The sequence below is a fragment of the Capricornis sumatraensis genome, chromosome 4, assembly GCF_032405125.1.
Source record: "Capricornis sumatraensis isolate serow.1 chromosome 4, serow.2, whole genome shotgun sequence".
NCBI lineage: Eukaryota > Metazoa > Chordata > Mammalia > Artiodactyla > Bovidae > Capricornis > Capricornis sumatraensis.
The window spans coordinates 152,253,430-152,272,533 of NC_091072.1; the positions used below are offsets into that span (position 1 = coordinate 152,253,430).

General features: G+C 48.8%; 1 protein-coding gene across 1 annotated transcript in view; it reads left to right on the plus strand.

Moving 5' to 3' along the window:
* The window catches only part of ADIPOR2 (adiponectin receptor 2), a 40,005-nt gene extending 22,710 nt beyond the window's left edge, over window positions 1-17,295 (plus strand). The window contains exons 3-8 of the mRNA XM_068970447.1: window positions 5,713-5,832; window positions 9,668-9,839; window positions 11,607-11,793; window positions 11,964-12,151; window positions 13,561-13,754; window positions 14,798-17,295. Coding sequence (XP_068826548.1) covers window positions 5,713-5,832; window positions 9,668-9,839; window positions 11,607-11,793; window positions 11,964-12,151; window positions 13,561-13,754; window positions 14,798-14,926 — 990 coding nt within the window. The 3' untranslated portion in view covers window positions 14,927-17,295. The remainder of the gene's footprint in view (window positions 1-5,712; window positions 5,833-9,667; window positions 9,840-11,606; window positions 11,794-11,963; window positions 12,152-13,560; window positions 13,755-14,797) is intronic.
* The last annotated feature ends 1,809 nt before the right edge of the window (window positions 17,296-19,104 follow it).

Consider the following 19,104-nt stretch of genomic DNA (forward strand, 5'->3'; position numbering starts at 1 on the left):
ATTGCTTTTTCTATGACTGGGGTAATCTAAAAGGGAGTGGAAATGCATTAAGCGAAACTAGATGAGGCTTGGCTTGGTTCCTGAAGGACCGGAAAGCATTCCAGGCAAAGGGGGTAGCAGATGTGCAGACTCAGAAAGGGCACAGTGCTCTGAGGGGATAGCAGTAACGGTAGTAGCTAAACGTGCCAAGTGCACACTGGTGTATGCTGACGTGTGCATCTGCAGAATGTTCGGTATGGCTGGAATGAAGGACAGAGGGGACAGGGAGTCAGTTTGTTAACAAGTAAGCCTAGACAGTGGAGCCTAAAATCCAGATCTTTAACCCTTGCCCCAGTATTCTATCAGCCAAAATTCTTTCTGAAGTGTGTAGTGTTATGTGTTGGTTGAAGGGCATAGACTATTATTTCTAGGTCTCTGATTCTAAAGCCTTGGCTTTTTAACTGTATTTGCTGAAGTTTATAGTTTATGTTTCATAAGCATCTATAGATAACACAAAAGAGACATTTCAAACCAGGTTACCCTGATCTTTAGTTTTATGGCTTTATTTCATATCTCTGAATTTTTAAGGTATAAAGTTAAATAAAGAGAGCAGCCTTTATGGTTGTCCTACTTTTCCTCTGCTCCAGATTCTTCCTCATAAATGGGGGCTGCAGCCAACTCTTCATTCATTTAACCTAGGATTTATTCTCTTGGACTGATGTGTGCTTTAACCAAACTCATAAGAATGCCACAGTTTGTTAGTTTATCATAAGAAAGCTGATTTGTCTGCCAATCACTCCTGTCTGCCAATCACTTCATTTTCTTTTCTTGAGGTCTGCTTAGGAACTTCAATAAAGATTAAAAAACAGTTGCTTTGTGAGAATTTTAAAAAAAAAATTTGGATGATTTTAAAGATTTTTTCCATCAAACTTTGATAGAGAGAACTAGTCTTTAAGGTTAAGAGTATGTGTATTTCTAGGCAGACCAAAATGAATGTTCACAGAGACTAGCTGTTGAACTTACTGTGTTGGATGATACCAGAAATGCAGTCGTCAGCGCTTACTCTTTCAGCTCTTGTTTTGGACACCTTAGTTTCCGCTGACCCCTGTGTGTGTCTGGGCTAGGTATATCAGCTTGCTAGTGCCCTTACTACACATTGCAGATTTCTAAATTTAAGGCTGGATTCAACCTGTCAACTTTCCAAAAAGACTACCAAGGTATAGCCCATTGATGTATCATTGAATCACTTTGCAGCACAAAACTTAGCACGAAACTAACAGCATTGTAAGTTCACTGTACCTCAGTTTAAAAAATGGTTAATTAAAAAAGGCAAGCAAGCAAACAGTAACTTGTTGACAAGATGAAGTGAAGTTTCTTACTGCAGTAAGAGTGAGCAGCACCCTCAGGGTCTTGTTTAGAGAGGAGAGGTTGCGGACAGCCGTGTGTGTGGTTTGGGGCCTGACTGTCGTGGTTTATGGCAGGTACTTTCAGTACCGAGCTCATATTGACATTGCACAGAGTTTATGATAGTTTTGATAGTTGGAGCAAGTCTAGTGAGCACATACTTGGAAGGGAGCAGATTTGACCAGTTCAGCAACTGTACTAAGGAGCTGGTTGAGCAGTCTAATAGTTAGTGAATTTTTGAGAAGTTCTGAAGCTCATAATGTCACCTAGTAGTTTGTGTCCTTAATCTTCCTGGGCAGGTATTTTCTGAACACATGAAGTCATCTTGTATGGGGGCCTTAGCTTGTATTCCTTGTAATTACGTGGATACAGCAGGCCTCAGTTCTCAGACCTCTGAAGGGGCAAACACACTTTGACCCAGGTTTGGTGTCCTGGCCCTGGATACCTTTCCGTTTCCTCTACCTTTATCTTCTCATCATGGACAGCATTACGATTATGATTAAGAACAGGTGGCAAGAATACTGTGCAAAAAAGTCCTAATGACTTGGATAACCATGATGGTGTGGTCACTCACCTAGGGCTAGACATACTGGAGTGTGAAGTCCAGTCGGCCTTAGGAAGCATTACTGTAAGCAAAGCTAGTGGAGGTGATAGAATTCTAGCTGAGCTATTCAAAATCCTAAAAGATCATGCTTTTAAAGTGCTACACTTAAATGTCAACAAATTTGAAAAACTTAGTAGTGGCCAAAGGTCCAGAAAAGGCCAGTTTTTATTCCACTCCCAAAGAACAGTAATGCCAAAGAATGTTCCAATTACCGTACAGTTGCACTCATTTCACATGTTAGCAAGGTTATGCTCAAATTCCTTCAAGCTAGCTTCAGCTGTACATGAACCAGGAGCTTCCAGATGTACAAACTGGCTTTAGAAAAGGTTGAGGAACCAGAAATCAAATTGTCAACATCCATTGGATCATAGAGAAAGCAAAGGAATTCCAGAAAAACATCTGCTTCATTGGCTATATGTGAATCACAACACACTATGGAAAATTATTAAAGAGATGGAAATACCAGACCACCTTACCTGTCTCTTGAGAAACCTGTATGCAGGTTAAGAAGCAGCAGTTAGAATTGGACATGGAACAATGGACTGATTGAAAATTGGGAAAGGAGTATGTCAAGGCTGTATATTGTCACCTTATTTAACTTATATGCAGAGTGACATCATGTGAAATGCCAGGCTAGATGAATCACAAGGTGGAATCAAGGTTGCTGGGAGAAATATCAACAACCTCAGACATGCAGATGATACCACTCTAATGGCAGAAAGTAAAGAGAAGCTAAAGAGGCTCTTGATGAGGGTGAAAGAGGAGTGTGAAAAATTGAACATTCAAAAAACTAGGATCCTGGTATTCAGTCGCATTGCTTCATGGCAAATAGAGGAAAAAGTGGAAACAGTGACAAATTTTATTTTCTTGGGCTCCAAAGTCACTGCTGATGGTGACTGCAGCCATGAAATTAAAAGATGTTTGCTCCTTGGAAGGAAAGCTGTGATAAACCTAGGCAGTGTATTAAAAAGCAGAGACATCACTTTGTGGACAAAGCTGTACATAGTCAAAGCTGTGGTTTTTCCAGTAGTCATTTACAGATGTGAGAGCTGGACCATAAAGAAGGCTGAGCACCACAGAATTGATGCTTTTGAACTGTGGTGCTGGAGAAGACTCTTGAGAGTCCCTTGGACAGCACGAAGATCAAACTAGTCAGTCCTAAAGGAAATCAACCCTGAATATTCATTGCAAGGACTGATGCTGATGCTGATGCTGAAGCTCCAGTACTTAGGCTACCTGATTCCAAGAGCCAATTCACTGAAAAAGACCCTGATGCTGGGAAAGATTGAGGGCAAGAGGAGAAGGGGGTGATAGAGGATGAGATGGTTGGACGGCATCACTGATTCAATGGACATGAGTTTGAGCAAACTCCAGAAGATGAAGCACAGGGAATCCTGGCGTGCTGCAGTCCATGGGGTTGCAAAGAGTTGGACATGACTGAGCAACTGAACAACGATTGTAGCCTGTGGCACTTGCCTACTGACTTTTAGTATGTAAATATGTAATTTATGTCCAGCTATTCCCCTAAGTTTCAGCTGAACTGAACTAGTCTCTTTTCTTCAAAATAGTGCTTTTGCTTTTCCTTCTCGACAGTTCTTTTATCTTTCCAAAATTCTAATTCCTCATGCAGCCTTTCCTGAGCTCCACATTCCGTTTCTAAACTGACTGTACCTAATTTTTGTTACAGTTATCTTTGTGGCTAATTTGGTCCCTTATTAGATTGTACACGCGTGGAAGGCAGAGACTGTATTTTGCTCACCTTTATAGAAAACGTCCTTTTAATAAATATTTATTAAACTGAACTGAGCTGAGCTGGGCTGAAGCAGACCAACACCCAGTAGACTGGTGGGTTATTGTCATTTTGTGTTAGACTTATCTTTAACGACTTTGGTCTTTATCACTCTGGTTCTCTTTCCAAAGGTAAAGTGCAGCCCGGAGAATTGACATTTTAGCTTGTACTTTGAATGGATCATCAGTTGGATATGGTGGTGTTTTGAGATATAACCCACTTTAACTCTTCTCACAGATGGACTTCACTGACGGGAGCAGGAAAGAGAGATTTGAAAGCGTCTTTGTACTCACTGCAGAGTGCTGGCGTCTCTTTCAGTGTAGGGACAGTGATTTATTCGTAGGAAGCCGTGGAGCACTATGGTTTCGGCCTTTACTTTAGGCAGCTTGGGTTTTCGCTGTTCCCCGTTCACACTGCCCTGTTTCTCTTCGTGATCCGTGTTGGTGACAGTCAGAGGTGTGACGACAGGGCAGAACGTGGCGTGCGTTCACCCTCACCCGTGACCGCCTTGGATGCAGTTCGTTGTTGAGGCAGATCTTTGGGTCTGTGGTTTAGTGGCTACTGGAAGGGGAATTGAAAGTAATTTCCACTCCTGACAGGGTCATTCTTTAGAGTTCATATTGGAAGACAGAGGCTTTTATATGATGTGTATCGTGCCCAGCGCAGACTTTTCCAGACCTTCATCATGTGGCAGGGCTATAAACTTGCCCATGTGTCGTGGAGAAAACATTTTTGTCCTTGTTCTGGCCACTTAATTCCTACCGTGTTATCCTCTGTTTAACCAAGGAAGCTATATTTACCACCACCCACTCTGTGAAGATGCCTAATTAGCAACTCTGCAATGCTTGACCACAATAAATAGCTATTTGTGGTCCTGTGTTTTAGACATTTGTTTTTTGAGGGCATGTTTGTGAGTATTCTGTTATAAGGGGGCTCAGTAGCTGCAGTGCAGGGGATTATTTTGTTAATATTTTTGGTTGTGCTGGGTCTTTGTTGCTGCATGTGAGCTTTCTCTAGTTGTGCTCTTCAGGCTTCTCGTGGCGGTGGCTTTTCCTGCTGTGGAGCACAGGTGCTCGGTTCACGGGCTCCGTAGCTGGAGCGGGCAGGCTCAGTAGTGGTGCCTTGCTGGCCTCAGGCACACGGGCTCAGTAGCTGGAGCGGGCAGGCTCAGTTGTGGTGCCTTGCTGGCCTCAGGCACACGGGCTCAGTAGTTTGGCATGTGGGCTCCGTCGTTGCAGTTTTGGGCTCTGGAGCGCAGGCTGTAGTTGTGGCACGTGGGCTTAGCTGCCCCAGAGCGTGCGGTGGCATTCCTTCTCAGACCAGGGATTGAACCCATGTCCCCTGCACTGGAAGACGGATTCCCACCCATTAAACCACCAGGGAAGTCCCTGCCTGATGTGCTATAGGTTTAGATAAGAATACTGATATAGTAAGGTGGTTGTCAGGATTAAATTGAATGGCCTTGCTTTTGTGCTTGGTGTGCTTTAGGGATTTAGTAAATGGTTTTACAGTGTTTTTCCTCCTTTCCCCTAGAGCACTTAACTGCATTAGATTTATTTTACACGTTCCAGGTGGGATTCTTGGAGATTGTCCCCTCGGTAATTTCTCAGCTTTGTATATGTAATAGTATTTTGTGGTCTATAATTCTTACAACTAAAAACAAAGCATCCAAGGCCACTCCTGAACCTTGCTACAGAAACAAACAGGAATGCTGCTGCCGTAGTTTAATTGTCTGCAGAGAAGAATCAGGCACCTCTTATTTTTAGTACTCAGTAATTCTATAATAAACAGACCTTACTTCCTATATTGTTAACTTGTCTGAGGCCTTGTTTTAACCTTAAGAGATTTTCAGTGTAATTTTTTCAAGGAAAAGGTATTGTTCGTTTCCTCTGGCTCCTGACCTCTGTCCCCGACTGTCTCTGTGATTGCCTTGCAGAGCGTGGAGGAGTGTGAGTGCGATGATGGAGCATCTCAGGAAGATGAGGGGTTCATGGGCATGTCCCCCCTCCTGCAAGCCCACCATGCCATGGAGAGGATGGAGGAGTTTGTCTGTAAGGTAAGGTGGCTGCTCCTGGTCATTTCCACGCTGTATGTTTAGTCCTTCCCAAACAAGTCTGCGAGTTAGGAGAGCAGGAGTACCGTCCCTCTGGGGAGAGTGTGTGTCCCAGTGAGTGGGCTGCCTGCAGCAGCCCCCATAAAGGGTTGAGAAAACTAGATCCTCTAGCTGGGAAACCGGCTCACAGAGTAGATGTCTTACTGACCAGTTAGATAGGACAGAAGGAAGCAGAGTTGGGGGTGCTCGATGCCCACAGGCCCTGAAATGAGTCTGCTCTGCAGCGTGCTCCTCCTCTCGGGGTCCAGTGGGTGATAGACTCTTCCTCAGGTAGGACTTACCTCGTCTTCACACACATCCAGTGTTGTCAGTGTGGCTGGTATGTTTTCTGAGTCATTAGGATCCCCGTGGGGCTCTGTTCCCCTAAAATGGCATCTGGAATTGGGGTTGCTTGTTTCGAAAACATGATCAGGGACCCTGATATGTATGGGTTTAGCCACTTGATCCATCCGATCCTGACAGGTGTGACCTCAGGTCAACACAGTTCAACCTGTGTGTGTAAATTTATTATTAAACGATTTTGAAGAACTCTTGATCATTTAGAGAAAAATTTTTCTGACACTTGGCTTTTTCATGAGTTTTGTGAAACCAAGACTTTTTATGTAGTCTTAGATCCTAAAAACTAAATTTAGGTTTTTCTACATTTACAATGATGCTAGAAATAATTGGGGCCAGTTGACTTAGAGTCCTGTACTTTGGACCAGAGCCGAGAAGAAAACATTATAATCTGAATATAGACATCTCTTTCAAGACCAGAGGGATTTCAGGGAAAGGGTGGCAGAGTCTTAAACATTTATGGATCTACTTTTAGAGCCCAGAAAATTTTAATCAGTGTTTGAAAACTGGTGAAAAAAAAGCCAATCGAAACATTAAACGCATTCTAGTAATCACTATCTCAGTAGAGTTAGAGCAAAGGGATACAAAAGATACATTTTGGTTTTCAAAAGCAAGTTTTTCCCTTAAATCTCAGAGTTGAGTATTCAGTGTCAGCCACTAGGGATTTTTATATTTATGGATCAGTGGGGTGCTGTAGGTAACTTGACTTTTTGTTCTCCTTTCTGAACCAAGAATAGAGAGTAAGGCAAATAAAACTTTCCAGTTTAAGAGATAACAGGTGGTGAATAAATAGGACACTTGTTTGCTATAGACTATGATTTCCTGAAGGAAAGGAGTGGGTCATAAAATTATTATGAACCCCTATTATCCCGTAGAAGTGTGTCTGAGCAAAAGGGGCAGGCTTCCTGAGTCACCCCACCCACCGTGGCCAAGCTCCTGACTGTCCTTGATAAACCCACCTGCCTGTATTTGGTGACACTGGATTCTGTTTCTTGGAAGCAAGTAAACAGACAGTTGAGAATGCAGTGTCCTGCCACCTTGCTTGTGTGCTTTACCTTGTGGAGAAGGCTTTTCTACAGGAATAGGGGGAGTAGATAGAGTCATTTAGGCTTTAGAGAGTGTTTGTGTTTGGCGTCTCTTTTATTCCAGCCTTCAGTCGCTGCTAGTCTACCATCATAGTCTGGCCCGTGTGGACATAGAGGTCTTCTGCGGGTCATTTTTTTTTTTCTAAATATGTTTTGTTTATCATATGGTCTAACACCACTCTGGTGAACCATTGCTAAGATGTTTGATTTAGGCATTGCCCTTGTCAAGCTTATAAACAAAGGTGTCTTTGACTAAGCTTGACCTTGTTCTTCTTGCTTGGAGTTGAGGGGGGAGAATACCTGTCTGGTCGGCATTTGGCTGCCCTGCCAGTTGAGCCACGGGTGCAATGTAACGATGGAGGCACAGTGCCTGGGCCCAGCCTTCAGAGGCCAGAGTGTGTGTTTAGAAACCTCAGGGAAAGCTGCTCTGACACTGTGTACCGGTGTCACTGGTAAGAGCTAGTAACTGCTCGTGTGATAACACAGTAGCTCTCCTCATACAATCACAGCAGAGCTGTTTGCAGGCTGTGCACTGCCTGGAGGGAGGCGAGGATTGGTTTCCATCTTAGAAAATAAAGTTCTCTCCAAGTAAAGCTGAGTAGCAGCATCTGGTGACAGATGAGTTTATTTTGTTGCACGTTAGGAACCACCAGTGGGAGGGCAGGTGAGCACAAGCCTGGGTTTGGGAGGAGAGTGGAGACGGATCGTGAATGCCATTGTGAGGGGGTCATTGCTATTCTCGGTTTTTCGTCCCACCCCAGTGGAGTGCAGGGAGGGGAGGGGAGGGGTGGGCACGGTGGCCGGCAGGTGGAGGTCCAAGGGGAAGCCCTAGGTGGACGTGCTTCTGCCTCTTCCTCGGCGTCTGTTTGGCTTAGCAAGGGCAGGTTAGTTGAGGCGGAAGTGATCTTACGGTGTGAGCTCGCTGGGCTGAGAGTCGTGAAAGGAGCGGAGTGATGAGGCTGGCGTGTTTTTTAGGAGGGGCTCCCCCACCCCCATCTCTTTCCTTTAGAGCCTGACAGGGGAGTGGCAGCGAGGAAGAGGGGACCTGAAGGGCCGGAGGCTGCGCTCCTTGGCGGCTCCCCAGGCTCGAGCTCTCGGGTGGCCGCCTGTGGGACAGCAGGGTTGCACACCGCCTTTGGGGTGGGGGAGCTGGGGGTCATTTCTGTGCATTCTCGTAAGTTTCCACACTCGTGTCCTCGTTTTATAAACGAGAAAACTGAGGCTTGAGGATTTTTCTAGTTAATGAAGACTCCTTCAACTGGGTAATGGCAGAGATCCAAGGTTTTCCGACCCCTTTGCTCTTTCTTTCTACTTGATTATATTTGCTGTGATTGGAAGAGAAAGCAAAGGAGAGGGAGGCAATTTTAGCAAAAGGTGCCTAAGTGTGATTCTACGTTTTTTCCCCACCAACAGGAATATTAAGTATAAAAACGGTCTTACTTAATACAACAGGGGTTTTCCTGGTATGTATTAGGGGCTTCCCTGGTAACTCAGTTGGTAAAGAGTCCACCTGTAATGCGTGAGCCCCCAGTTCGATTCCTGGGTTGCGAAGATCTGCTGAAGAAGGGAGAGGCTACCCACGGTGGCTCAGCTGGTAAAGAGTCTGCCTGAAATGCGGGAGACCTGGGTTTGATCCCTGGGTCCGGAAGATTCCCTGGAGAGGAGAAAGGCTACCAACTAGAGTATTCTGGCCTGGAGAATTCCATGGACTGTATAGTCCACAGGGTCACAAAGAATCGGACATGACTGAGCGATTCTCTTCTCCCTTCATGGAGAAGGGAATGGCAACCCACTCCAGTGTTTGTGCCTGGAGAATTCCATGGACAGAGCAGCCTGGTGGGGGACAGTCCATTGGGTCACAGAGTCAGACACTACTGAGCGATTAACACAGAGTCTGTCATGAAGGATGAAGGATGAGCATCTGTATGGGCAGGACTCCAGCCTCTCATCTTGCCTTGGCCGGACTGAAACAGAGCTGGAAAGCACTTTTTTTTTCTTCTTGGCCATGTCTTGTGGCTTGCCCATGTCAGTTCCCTGACTCAGGACTGAACCCAGGCGCTCCCCAGTGAAAGCGCAGAATCCTAACCATTAGGCCACCAGGGAAGTCGCCTGGGTATTTTCTGTAACTTCATTTGCTCTTTCCTTTTCCTTAGAAAAGCTCCCCTACCCCAATAAAAAGAATGTATTTTTTCCTCCGTCAGTTTTTCCAGAGTATAGGCCATTATGCCTTTGGATGCATTTGTCTTTCTGAAGATAGTTTACTTTATCTCACTGTAAGGCAGTGCGGTAAGAGAGAGCCATCAGTGTTGCTAAATCAACCGTTAACCCCACAGAAGGATTTGCTGATCCTCTTCCAGGTCTGGGAAGGTCGATGGCGAGTGATCCCTCACGACGTGCTACCTGAGTGGCTCAAGGATAATGACTTCCTCCTACATGGACACCGGCCCCCGATGCCTTCTTTCCGCGCCTGTTTTAAGAGCATTTTCAGAATACACACTGAGACAGGCAACATCTGGACACATCTCTTGGGTATGTTGAGTAGTAATGATTAATGTGACCTTTCTGGTCCTCCCCCCACCGCTGTATGTAAGGGTAAGGACAGAACTTAGAAAGTGTGTTTTGAATTTGCCGTTTTTGTTTACTGGATTGCTTGTGATGCAGCTCCTCGGTGGTGTCTCTGGTTGTCCCAGTTTACACTAGGTTTTCAGACATGTCCTTAAACCAGGCCAAGGAAAAGGCACTATGCAGAATTGGCTGTAATATTTTAATGAGCATGGAGAGGAAAGTAGTTATTTTACAGAAGTAAGTTGATTTTTAAAAGTCATTACGCATGGCCAGTGAACATATGAGAAAGGTGCTCAATGACATCGTGAGTCATTTGAGGAAGTACAGTGAGATACAACTTCACACTCACAAGAATGGCTGTTATCAAGAAAATGGAAAGTGACAAGTCTTTGCCCGGATATGTAAAGATTAGAACTCTCACGCATTGCTGGTGGAATGGAAAATGGCGCAATCTATATGGAAAACGGTTTCAGTTCCTCAGAAAATTAAACGGAGTTACCAGCAATTTTAGGTATATACCCAAGAGTATTGAGGACATATTCCCACAAAGGTGTGTACATGAATGTTTTTAGCAGCTTTATTCATCGTTAGGGGAAAGTGGGAACAACCAAGTATCTATCACCGGACCTATAAATAAAGTGTAGTGTATGGATGCAGTGGAGTATTATACAGCCTTAAAAGGGCTGGACTGCTGAGAATGGGCAACGGCACGGGCTAGCCATGAAAACCTCGTGTGAAGTGAAAGGAGCCGGACACAAAGGCCGGGTACTGTACGATCCATATACACGAAGTACCCAAAATGGGGAAATGCACAGAGCTAGAAAGTCCACTAGATCAGTGCTTTGTTAGGGTTGTTGGGGGGTGGGGGTGGGGTGATGGGAGATGGCTGAGCAGGTGTGGGACTTCTTTTTGGGGCCAGTGAAAATGTTCTGAAATGAAATAGTGACGATCGCACAACCTGGTGAATGTATTGAGTAGTCTGGCCTTTCCCCATTTAATGTACGTATCTTACCACATATTTGATTTCCTCTGTGCCTCCAAGTTCTCCAAAATCAGAGAGTAGATCAGAGCAGAGAATCAGATCGAGTTTGTTGCTGGCTTCTAACTTTACTAAATGATCACACAGAATCACTTAGCAAATGTTTTAACTTCTTAATTTCTATGTTTGTCTTGTGTTAAGTAGCCTTTCCCTGAGCAATAAGAATGTGGTATCTTACTGTGAAAAACAGTTTAAAAACTGGTTTGAAATTGCCCAAATAGCACTTCACTGTCCCTAACTCCTAACTCTGTGGGCCAGCTGGTGAGGACCAGAGCCGCAGGTGGTTCCATAGAGCGGTTGGTGGAGACCAACCGCTGTATTTCCTAGCAGAGTTTGGAGGGGTCAGCGTTCATTGCAAAAGAAACTGCCGAGTGGGCCTTTGAAACCTAGCTGTAGCACATGTGCCGAAAACATTATAAATGGAATTTCTTATGGATCTAGAGATAGAGGTGGGCTTAGTTAGCAGGCCTTGTCTGTTTTCTTTTTGGATTAATCACAAGTTACCCTGTTATACTGCGCTTGTGAAGCTGAGGGGCATGTGATACCAACAGTGTCTGGAGCAGACCAGTGTTTTGGATAAGATTTAGTTGTTCGGAAGAATTTTGATTCAGGTGTCAGGACTGAAAACGTAATCGATGCATAACACTCTTCAGAAGGTAGTAATCCCGGCTTTCTTCCGTCCTCTTTTCTAGGTTGTGTGTTCTTCCTGTGCCTGGGGATCTTTTATATGTTTCGCCCCAACATCTCCTTTGTGGCCCCCCTGCAGGAAAAGGTGGTCTTCGGATTATTCTTCCTGGGGGCCATTCTCTGCCTTTCTTTCTCGTGGCTGTTCCACACAGTCTACTGCCACTCAGAAGGGGTCTCCCGGATCTTCTCCAAGTAAGTATCTGCAGAGTCCCTGTTTGGACCAGTGGTCCAAAGCCCGTGGGCTCAGGGAGCGCGTCCAGCAGCGTGGGCAGAGCCCTCGACGCTGCCTGCCGGCGCTCTTGCCTGGGAGCTGCAGTGGGCAGCGATGTCCGACAGTAAGTGGATTTTCTCCCCCGCCCTAGACTGGATTACTCTGGTATTGCTCTTCTGATCATGGGAAGTTTCGTTCCTTGGCTCTATTACTCCTTCTACTGTAACCCACAACCTTGCTTCATCTACTTGATTGTCATCTGTGTCCTGGGCATCGCAGCCATCATCGTCTCCCAGTGGGACATGTTCGCCACCCCCCAGTACCGGGGCGTGAGAGCAGGTAAGAAGCCCAGACTGGGGTTCCATGCTGCCAGTCTGCACGAGAGGGCCATGGTTGGCCAAGCATCCGGCTAGGCACTTATGATGCAGAGATGGAGAAGTCACGGTTTCTATTCTTGAGGGGCTTGTAATGTTGGGGTGTCCCTGCTCGTCTCACAGCATCAGTGGGAGTGGGTGCTGAGCTGATGCATCTGATAGTACAGTTTACACGAGTCCAGGGCTGTACGTGGTCCTTACGTCTGTGGCTCCATACCTTTTGTGAAATGATGGTTCCTTTCTATGTATTTTCATTTTTAAATGTGTAAAAAAAAAAAAAAAAAAGTCTTTACTCCCAAACTGATGGTGTTATAGAGATAGCACACACCTTCTCTGGTACAGGATGAAGAGGGTTTTATGTTCAGGATCATGCCTATTTGGTTGGAAACCAACCGAAAGCCCCTTCCTTCCTGTGCGAGTGTTTCTGCCTCTAGTCTTTTTGCCACACCCAGCGCCTGCCGAGGATGAACCGGAAGTACAAAAAGGAGTGCTCGTCCTTTCAGTCTTTTCGCTCTAAACCATTTCGTGCTAAAGCCCAAGCCGCAGCTTATCTGCAGTCCCTGTCCATGTGGTGCTTGGTCGAGGTGCACACTTCATGGTGGCTTTAGACCCCGGTTACCTTTAGGCTGTTTCTGATCGTGACATTTTCTTTTACAACCCTAGACACGTCTTTATAATACATAAGTAACATAAATTACAGAACTTGGACAAAATGGTACTTAACCTTCAACTTGACACAGTCTGATATGTTTTATTTCAGTTCATTCAAAAAAAAAATCGGTGATCCAGACTCAGTTTAGTCTTATAACCCAGGGCATGTCCAGAAGTTTGCAGAGCACTTGCTGTAGAGGGTTCGAAGGCAGTCCGATTGGGGGGTGCCGTGCTGGTGGACTTGGGTGTCTGGCTGGTGCTCTGGGGGCCCTCCCTCTCTCATCGCCCACCCTACCTCTCTCATCCCGGGGTGTCCGTTGTCTCAAGGGAGGATAAACTATGTGGAACTGCCCTGTACTGTAGCCTGCGTCTTGTAAAGAAGCGCATATAGGGTGTTGCGAGCCAACCACTTGAGTTGTTGGTTCCTAAGGCATTCAGCAGCACATCACTCTAAGCTCCTTGAAGACTGCTGATTTATGGAGCCGAGGCTTTTTCAGCAGGAGGCTCTCTCTTTGCCTTTGTAAATAGATCTCTTTTTAGAACGTAGCCGTGCTGAATTGTGTGGCAGAATCCCAGAGTTTGAAGAACCTTCTTTTTCTTTTGAAACTAGAAGCTAATGTTGCATCCCGCTTTTGAGATGCTCAGTTTACAGAGTCACTGGCACCGTGCCAAGTTGTCCCTCCTCCTTTCTCCTTGTCTCCATTGTGTCCTTGTGATTCCCAGGAGTGTTTCTGGGCCTCGGCCTGAGCGGGATCATCCCCGCCTTGCACTACGTCATCTCGGAGGGCTTCCTGAAGGCTGCTACCATCGGGCAGATCGGCTGGCTGTTGCTCATGGCTGGCCTGTACATCACGGGGGCGGCCCTGTACGCCGCCCGCATCCCTGAGCGTTTCTTCCCCGGCAAGTGTGACATCTGGGTAAGTGTGGTCGGCAGCTGGAGGCGGGCAGGGTTCACTGTCTTATCTGTCCCATCTGTGAGTTAGTTACTGGCACCCAGGGAAGTGACATGATTGAGGAAGTACCCTCGCCCCAGCTTCCCTCTGAGCCGCGTCAACGTGGTGAGTGCGGGGCTGAGGGCGCGCCCTGCAGGGGCAGCCCCACCGTGAGACCCGCCACCCCATAATGGGCCGTCGCCAGTGCCTTCTTGGGACCGGCCCGGGAGCTTGGGTACTCCTTACTCAGCGCACTGCCCTTCAGGGCAGGCGTGGAGTCGTTGTCCCCCTGTCCCCGTGCTGGGCAGCAGGTTTTCAGGCCTCCTCCATTTGGTCTCGTGTGTGGGAGGAGGGGGACAGACTAGGTTTTTACCCAGGTCCTTTTCAGCACCAGAATTCAGTGATTAGTAACAAGAGACTGATCTGTGTGTGTGGTTGGAAGGGAGGTGGGCTAACCAGACGGTTGTTCAAGGTAAACCGAGAGGAGGAAAGAGTGGGGGGAGGAAACGCAGGGGGCCAGTGGGCAGCCTGGTTCCGGTCCACACACGAGTCCCGGTCCATGGCCTGTTAGGAACCAAGACTGCACTTCGGGAGCTGAGTGGTGAGGGAGGGAGCAAAGCTTCCCCTGTGTGCACCGCGGCTCCCCGTCGTCCTCGTGACTGCCTGAGCCTGCCTTCTGTCGGATCAGCGGCCCCTTTAGATTCTCACAGCAGCAAGAGCCCTGGCCCTAGAGTGAAGGTGGGGTATCCTGAGATGCCCACAGTGTAGGAGTAGAGTGCATAGGAGACGCAGTGCGTTGCTGGGCCCCCCGCGCCAGGAGTGCGCTGCATCCCGAGCTTGGGGCCGCAGCGCTGTTTCCGTGGGGACAGCGGGCCTCGCCTCAGAATGCGATGTGCCTGCGGGGTGCTCTGAGAGCAGGGACGCCTGAATGTGAGCCGCCGCCCTGCCCCCGCCCCGGCTCCGCGTGGTCTTCGGGATCTTCTGCCGACCGTTTAGTGACGACTCGCCCTCCCTGCTTCTATCTCCAGTTTCACTCTCATCAGCTGTTCCACATCTTCGTGGTGGCTGGTGCGTTCGTCCACTTCCACGGGGTCTCGAACCTCCAGGAGTTCCGTTTCATGGTCGGCGGAGGCTGCAGCGAAGAGGACGCACTGTGACAGCGGCCAGAGGCCGGGGACGGTGACCCCCACCGGCCGTGACGCCAGCGCCAGAGGAGCCCCACAGCGCGGGGCTTCGTGACGCCCCAGGGCTCCACGTGGTCCGCAACTGGGAAGAGAAAACAAAAATAAATCACACCTCACAGGTGGAGAAGAGGCGAGATGGCCCAGCCCTGCCTCGTTCTTGGGTCTGGCCGTCGGAGGGCGCTTGCCCCGGGCACGCTGGCCTCTGTGCTTGTAGCCGGCTGAGACGTTGGCTGGAGGCGCCTCCTCCTCCCTCCTCTCTCCTTAGAAACGGTGACACCGAGCAGTGTTGGCGAACATTTATTATGTTCTCTGAGGGGTGGCAGTGTGATTTTAGATGCCCTTTTGGGAGAACAAAGAAATTAATGTAAATAAGATTTCTAACTTACTGTTTAAATAAAAATTTATATAAATGTTTAAACCACAGGGCTGGGGAGGGAGGGAGGCTTTTGTATCGAACGAAACACGTGAGAGCCACACGCTGTTCCAGTTTTGCACACGTGACCGCCGGAGGATCAGGCGACAGCCCCAGAATGTATGACGCCTGGCAACCCGGGTGCCTTCTGCCAATGGGGACACCTCGGGCCCTGGGGCGGCAGCGTCCTGCCCCGCCTGGCGACCCTGGAGAGCCTGAGGCAGGGGCGGTGTGTTTGCTGGGGGAAGCAGGGTGTGTGAGATCGAGGCAGTAGTGACGTGTCAGAGTTTGAGCGACTTGTTTGTGCCACCTACCCAGGAACGTTACTGAGGCTGGCGGGGATTAGGGGAACAGCTGCAGGGCTTCCCGCATCCTTTTCAGTGCCGTGGGGACTCGGCTGGTTGCAGGGGTGGGGATGGGGTGTCTGCAGTGGAGCTCTGGACCACTCTGTATGAGTCCCTCCAGGAGAATCACTGCCTCACCTCCCCCTCAGCCCCCGCCCCCGCGCCGGGAGAGAGACCACCTCCCCTGGCACCATGGCTCCTGGCCTGAGGCTGGCCGTACAGGGGCCCGGGGCCACCGCCTGTGGTGGGGGGGTCTCCCTGTGGTGCTGCCCTGGTGCCTGGGGGCTGAGCACGCGCACACCAACCTGACCCCCCTTCATCCCCGCCACCCCAGTCAGGTCTCCAGGAACAGGGAAGTCCGCAGCATGCCTCTGAGGCCAGAGCCCTTTGCCCACCGGTGCTGGGGTGACCGGCACCCCAGAGCCCAGTTTTCTAGGGGTGGTGTGGTACGAAGGTTTAGAAGGAAGTGATACATTACGGCCAGGGAGTCTGGTTGGCTCCTTGAAGCTGAGTCTGAGGAGCTGCTCAAGTAAGGCTGCTTGAGCCCCAGAGGTGTCCTGCGGGGGTGTCAGAGTCTGGTGCGGAGGGTCTGGCTCCTGGGAGGCCTGCACCTGCCCACATATCTCCGAGTCCAGTTGTTAGTCTCAGCAAAGACTTCTGGTGGTTGAATTGCACCCGGGACGGCAGGCGTCAGCCTTGAACAAGGTCCCGAGCTGGGCTGGCCACCTCCCACCAGTGTTTGGGAACATGGGAAGGTCTCCCGTTTACTCAGTGTGGGTTTCTTTTCTTGGTTAGCTGTCTCCTTTCCCCTGTGTCTCCAGCAAAACCTGGGAACCAGGAAGCAAGAATCTTCAGGAGTATTCTGGTCCTGAGTGAGGGCACTGCCCCCAGTGCTGGGCATGCTGGTGCCGTGTGGACAGGTGGAAGAGCAGTATTACCCCTCCAGGGAGCACGGCCCACAAGACAGTGCCCCACCGCACCCCTGGGAGGAGGCTCACTGGGCTTCAGGATGTACCCCAGAAGCCAGCCTTGCGTCCGGTCACCTGCCCGGGGAAACGGTGTGTTGTGCGCAGCCCCCCGGACACCGCCAGCAGTCCAGGGCCCAGCCGCGCCCCCCCCACCCCACCACACTCCCCGAAGAGGAGCTGCACCTGGCTCAACACAGCACAAACCCTTAGAAAGTGACGTGATCACCAACCAGACGTCCCCCCACCCCCACCCCGTGACACCCCCCACCCCCCGTGGCGGCCCCTCCCTGGGAAGCGGGTGTGCACCACCTCCGTGTGTCCTCGGAGCCCCGGCCCGCCTCACGCACGCCTCCGCCTGCTGGGAACCCCACAGGTCGGCGCCTGGATGCCTTACTCTCAGCAGTCAAGAGGCTCGCTTGCTCTGTGCGGATGCTCATTTTCTCTTCCAGCCCTCAGCCGTTTGGGACCTCTGCAGCTTCATCCTCTCACCCATTGAAGAGTGGCCTTCTCAGTATTTCCCCCTTCCCGTTTATAAATTGTCGAAGCCACAAAGCACAGTTTTGGGGATCACAGGGGGCTGGGATTTCAGAAGGGCGTTTGTGTGATGGCCCCACTCACCATGGGATGTCCCTCCTTGCTGTGTTCTCAGACTCCTAATAAAGAGACCAAGTGGAACATGGACGTTCTTGTTGTGCCTTTTTTTTTTTTTAAAGAAAAAGCTGCCTCGGCTCCCCTCTCCGTAGCTCTTGGTGCTTCCTAACTTGAAGCCTTCATTTAGATGCTGAAGCTTAAATTTCTGGAAACATCCCACTCTGAGTTCTGGAGACCATTCTGAAAAGGCTCTCTGTGGACTGACCAACAAATTAAGCTCTTGTGAAATATTAATAGGATTCTTTGGCCACAAAGGTATTTTCTATACTGAATAGAATATCTCAGGACACTTAGGGGTTCGTTATCGTTGGGCTACCAAATTTTTGAAAGTCATATTGTATACTGCCATTTTTGCAGAGTAGTGTTGAGAGTGCAAAAGTTGAAAATGTTCTCTGGCAGTGTTAATTAGATAAATCTTGTAATTCGTATATTTCACATTTCCGTTTAATTTTCCTAACGTGTTAATGATGGCAGGCAGGATGAGGATGAAAGTTAATAGAGGGTGTGGTATAAAAACCAATGCTCATGCCCAACTCAAGCCTTTCCGGCCTTCCTTACGCTTTCATCATGACTGGGGTCCCAGGCACAAGAGTGGAGGGGAGAGCCAGCTCCAAGGGGCAGTTGCTAATTTATCGTTAGAGGTACAAAAATAATACGTAAAGAACGCATCATGCGAAGGGGGTGCGTTAAAGCGCTCGACACGACGTAATTGTAACAGTAGCACCCAGTGAACAGGTCTGTTGCTGACTTGTGTTTTGTAGGTGAGACTAGGAGAGGTGAGTCTGACTCTTGTGACACAGTCTACACTAAGAGGGACATGCAGATCAAATGGTCTCATGTAGGGACTTCCCTGGCAGTCCAGTGGTTAGGACTCTGGGCTTCCACTGCAGGGGATGCAGGTTCGATCCCTGGTCCGGGAACTGAGATCCCCTTGCTGCGCGGCACGGCCAAAAATAAAAGCCTCGTGTGTTTTGACTGAAAGGTTTTGGGGGCTTGTTAACCCTTCTATGTAATTTAAGAGAAGAGAGGATATACCCTTTTTGCCTTGGGTATATTTAGTTTTCTTCAGGGGAATTTCCAGTATTTGGATGAGTTCTCATTTTAGGTGTAGGAATAGGTTTTTTGCATAGGGAACCTGGAGGCTGGACACTGGGTTGTGTCCTGCTTTTTTAATTGTTTTATGTGGGCCATTTTAAAAGTCTTAATTATTGAGTTTGTTACAGCATTGCTTCTCTTTTATGTTTTGATTTTTTTGGATGCGAGGCATGTGGGATCTTAGTCCCCAGCCAGGGATTGAATCTGCATTGGAAGGCCAGGTCTTAACTGCCAAGGAAGCCCCTCCCGTCCTGCCCCTCCCATCCTGCTTGAGGCCTACAGACACCCCCTGGCTTTCCTGGGTCCTTTGCTGAGCTGTCTGTAGGCTCCCTTTTCACAGCGATACCTGTGGTGCGGGCAAGGAAGTGGATGAGGACGCATTTGAGTCCTGGCCTGACAGTGGCTAGGGCTCTCTGGCCTGGAGATGGCTGTGGGTGCTGTTGCTCCCATGAGTAACCCCTGGTCTCCAAGTGTCCTGCTCGGTCAGGGCTCAAGCGCTGACCCTGCACCCTGTGTCGTTCTGGGCGGGTTTTCCCGCCCCCAGCCCCGTGACATGCAGCAAACTGGTCTAGTGTGACTCTGCCTTTGGTGGTGATGGTGGGAGTCTAGCCAGGCAGGAAGTCTAGCCTGTCACTGCCACCCCTGCCACCCTGGCCTGGGGAGAGTGCTCTGGGGACAGCA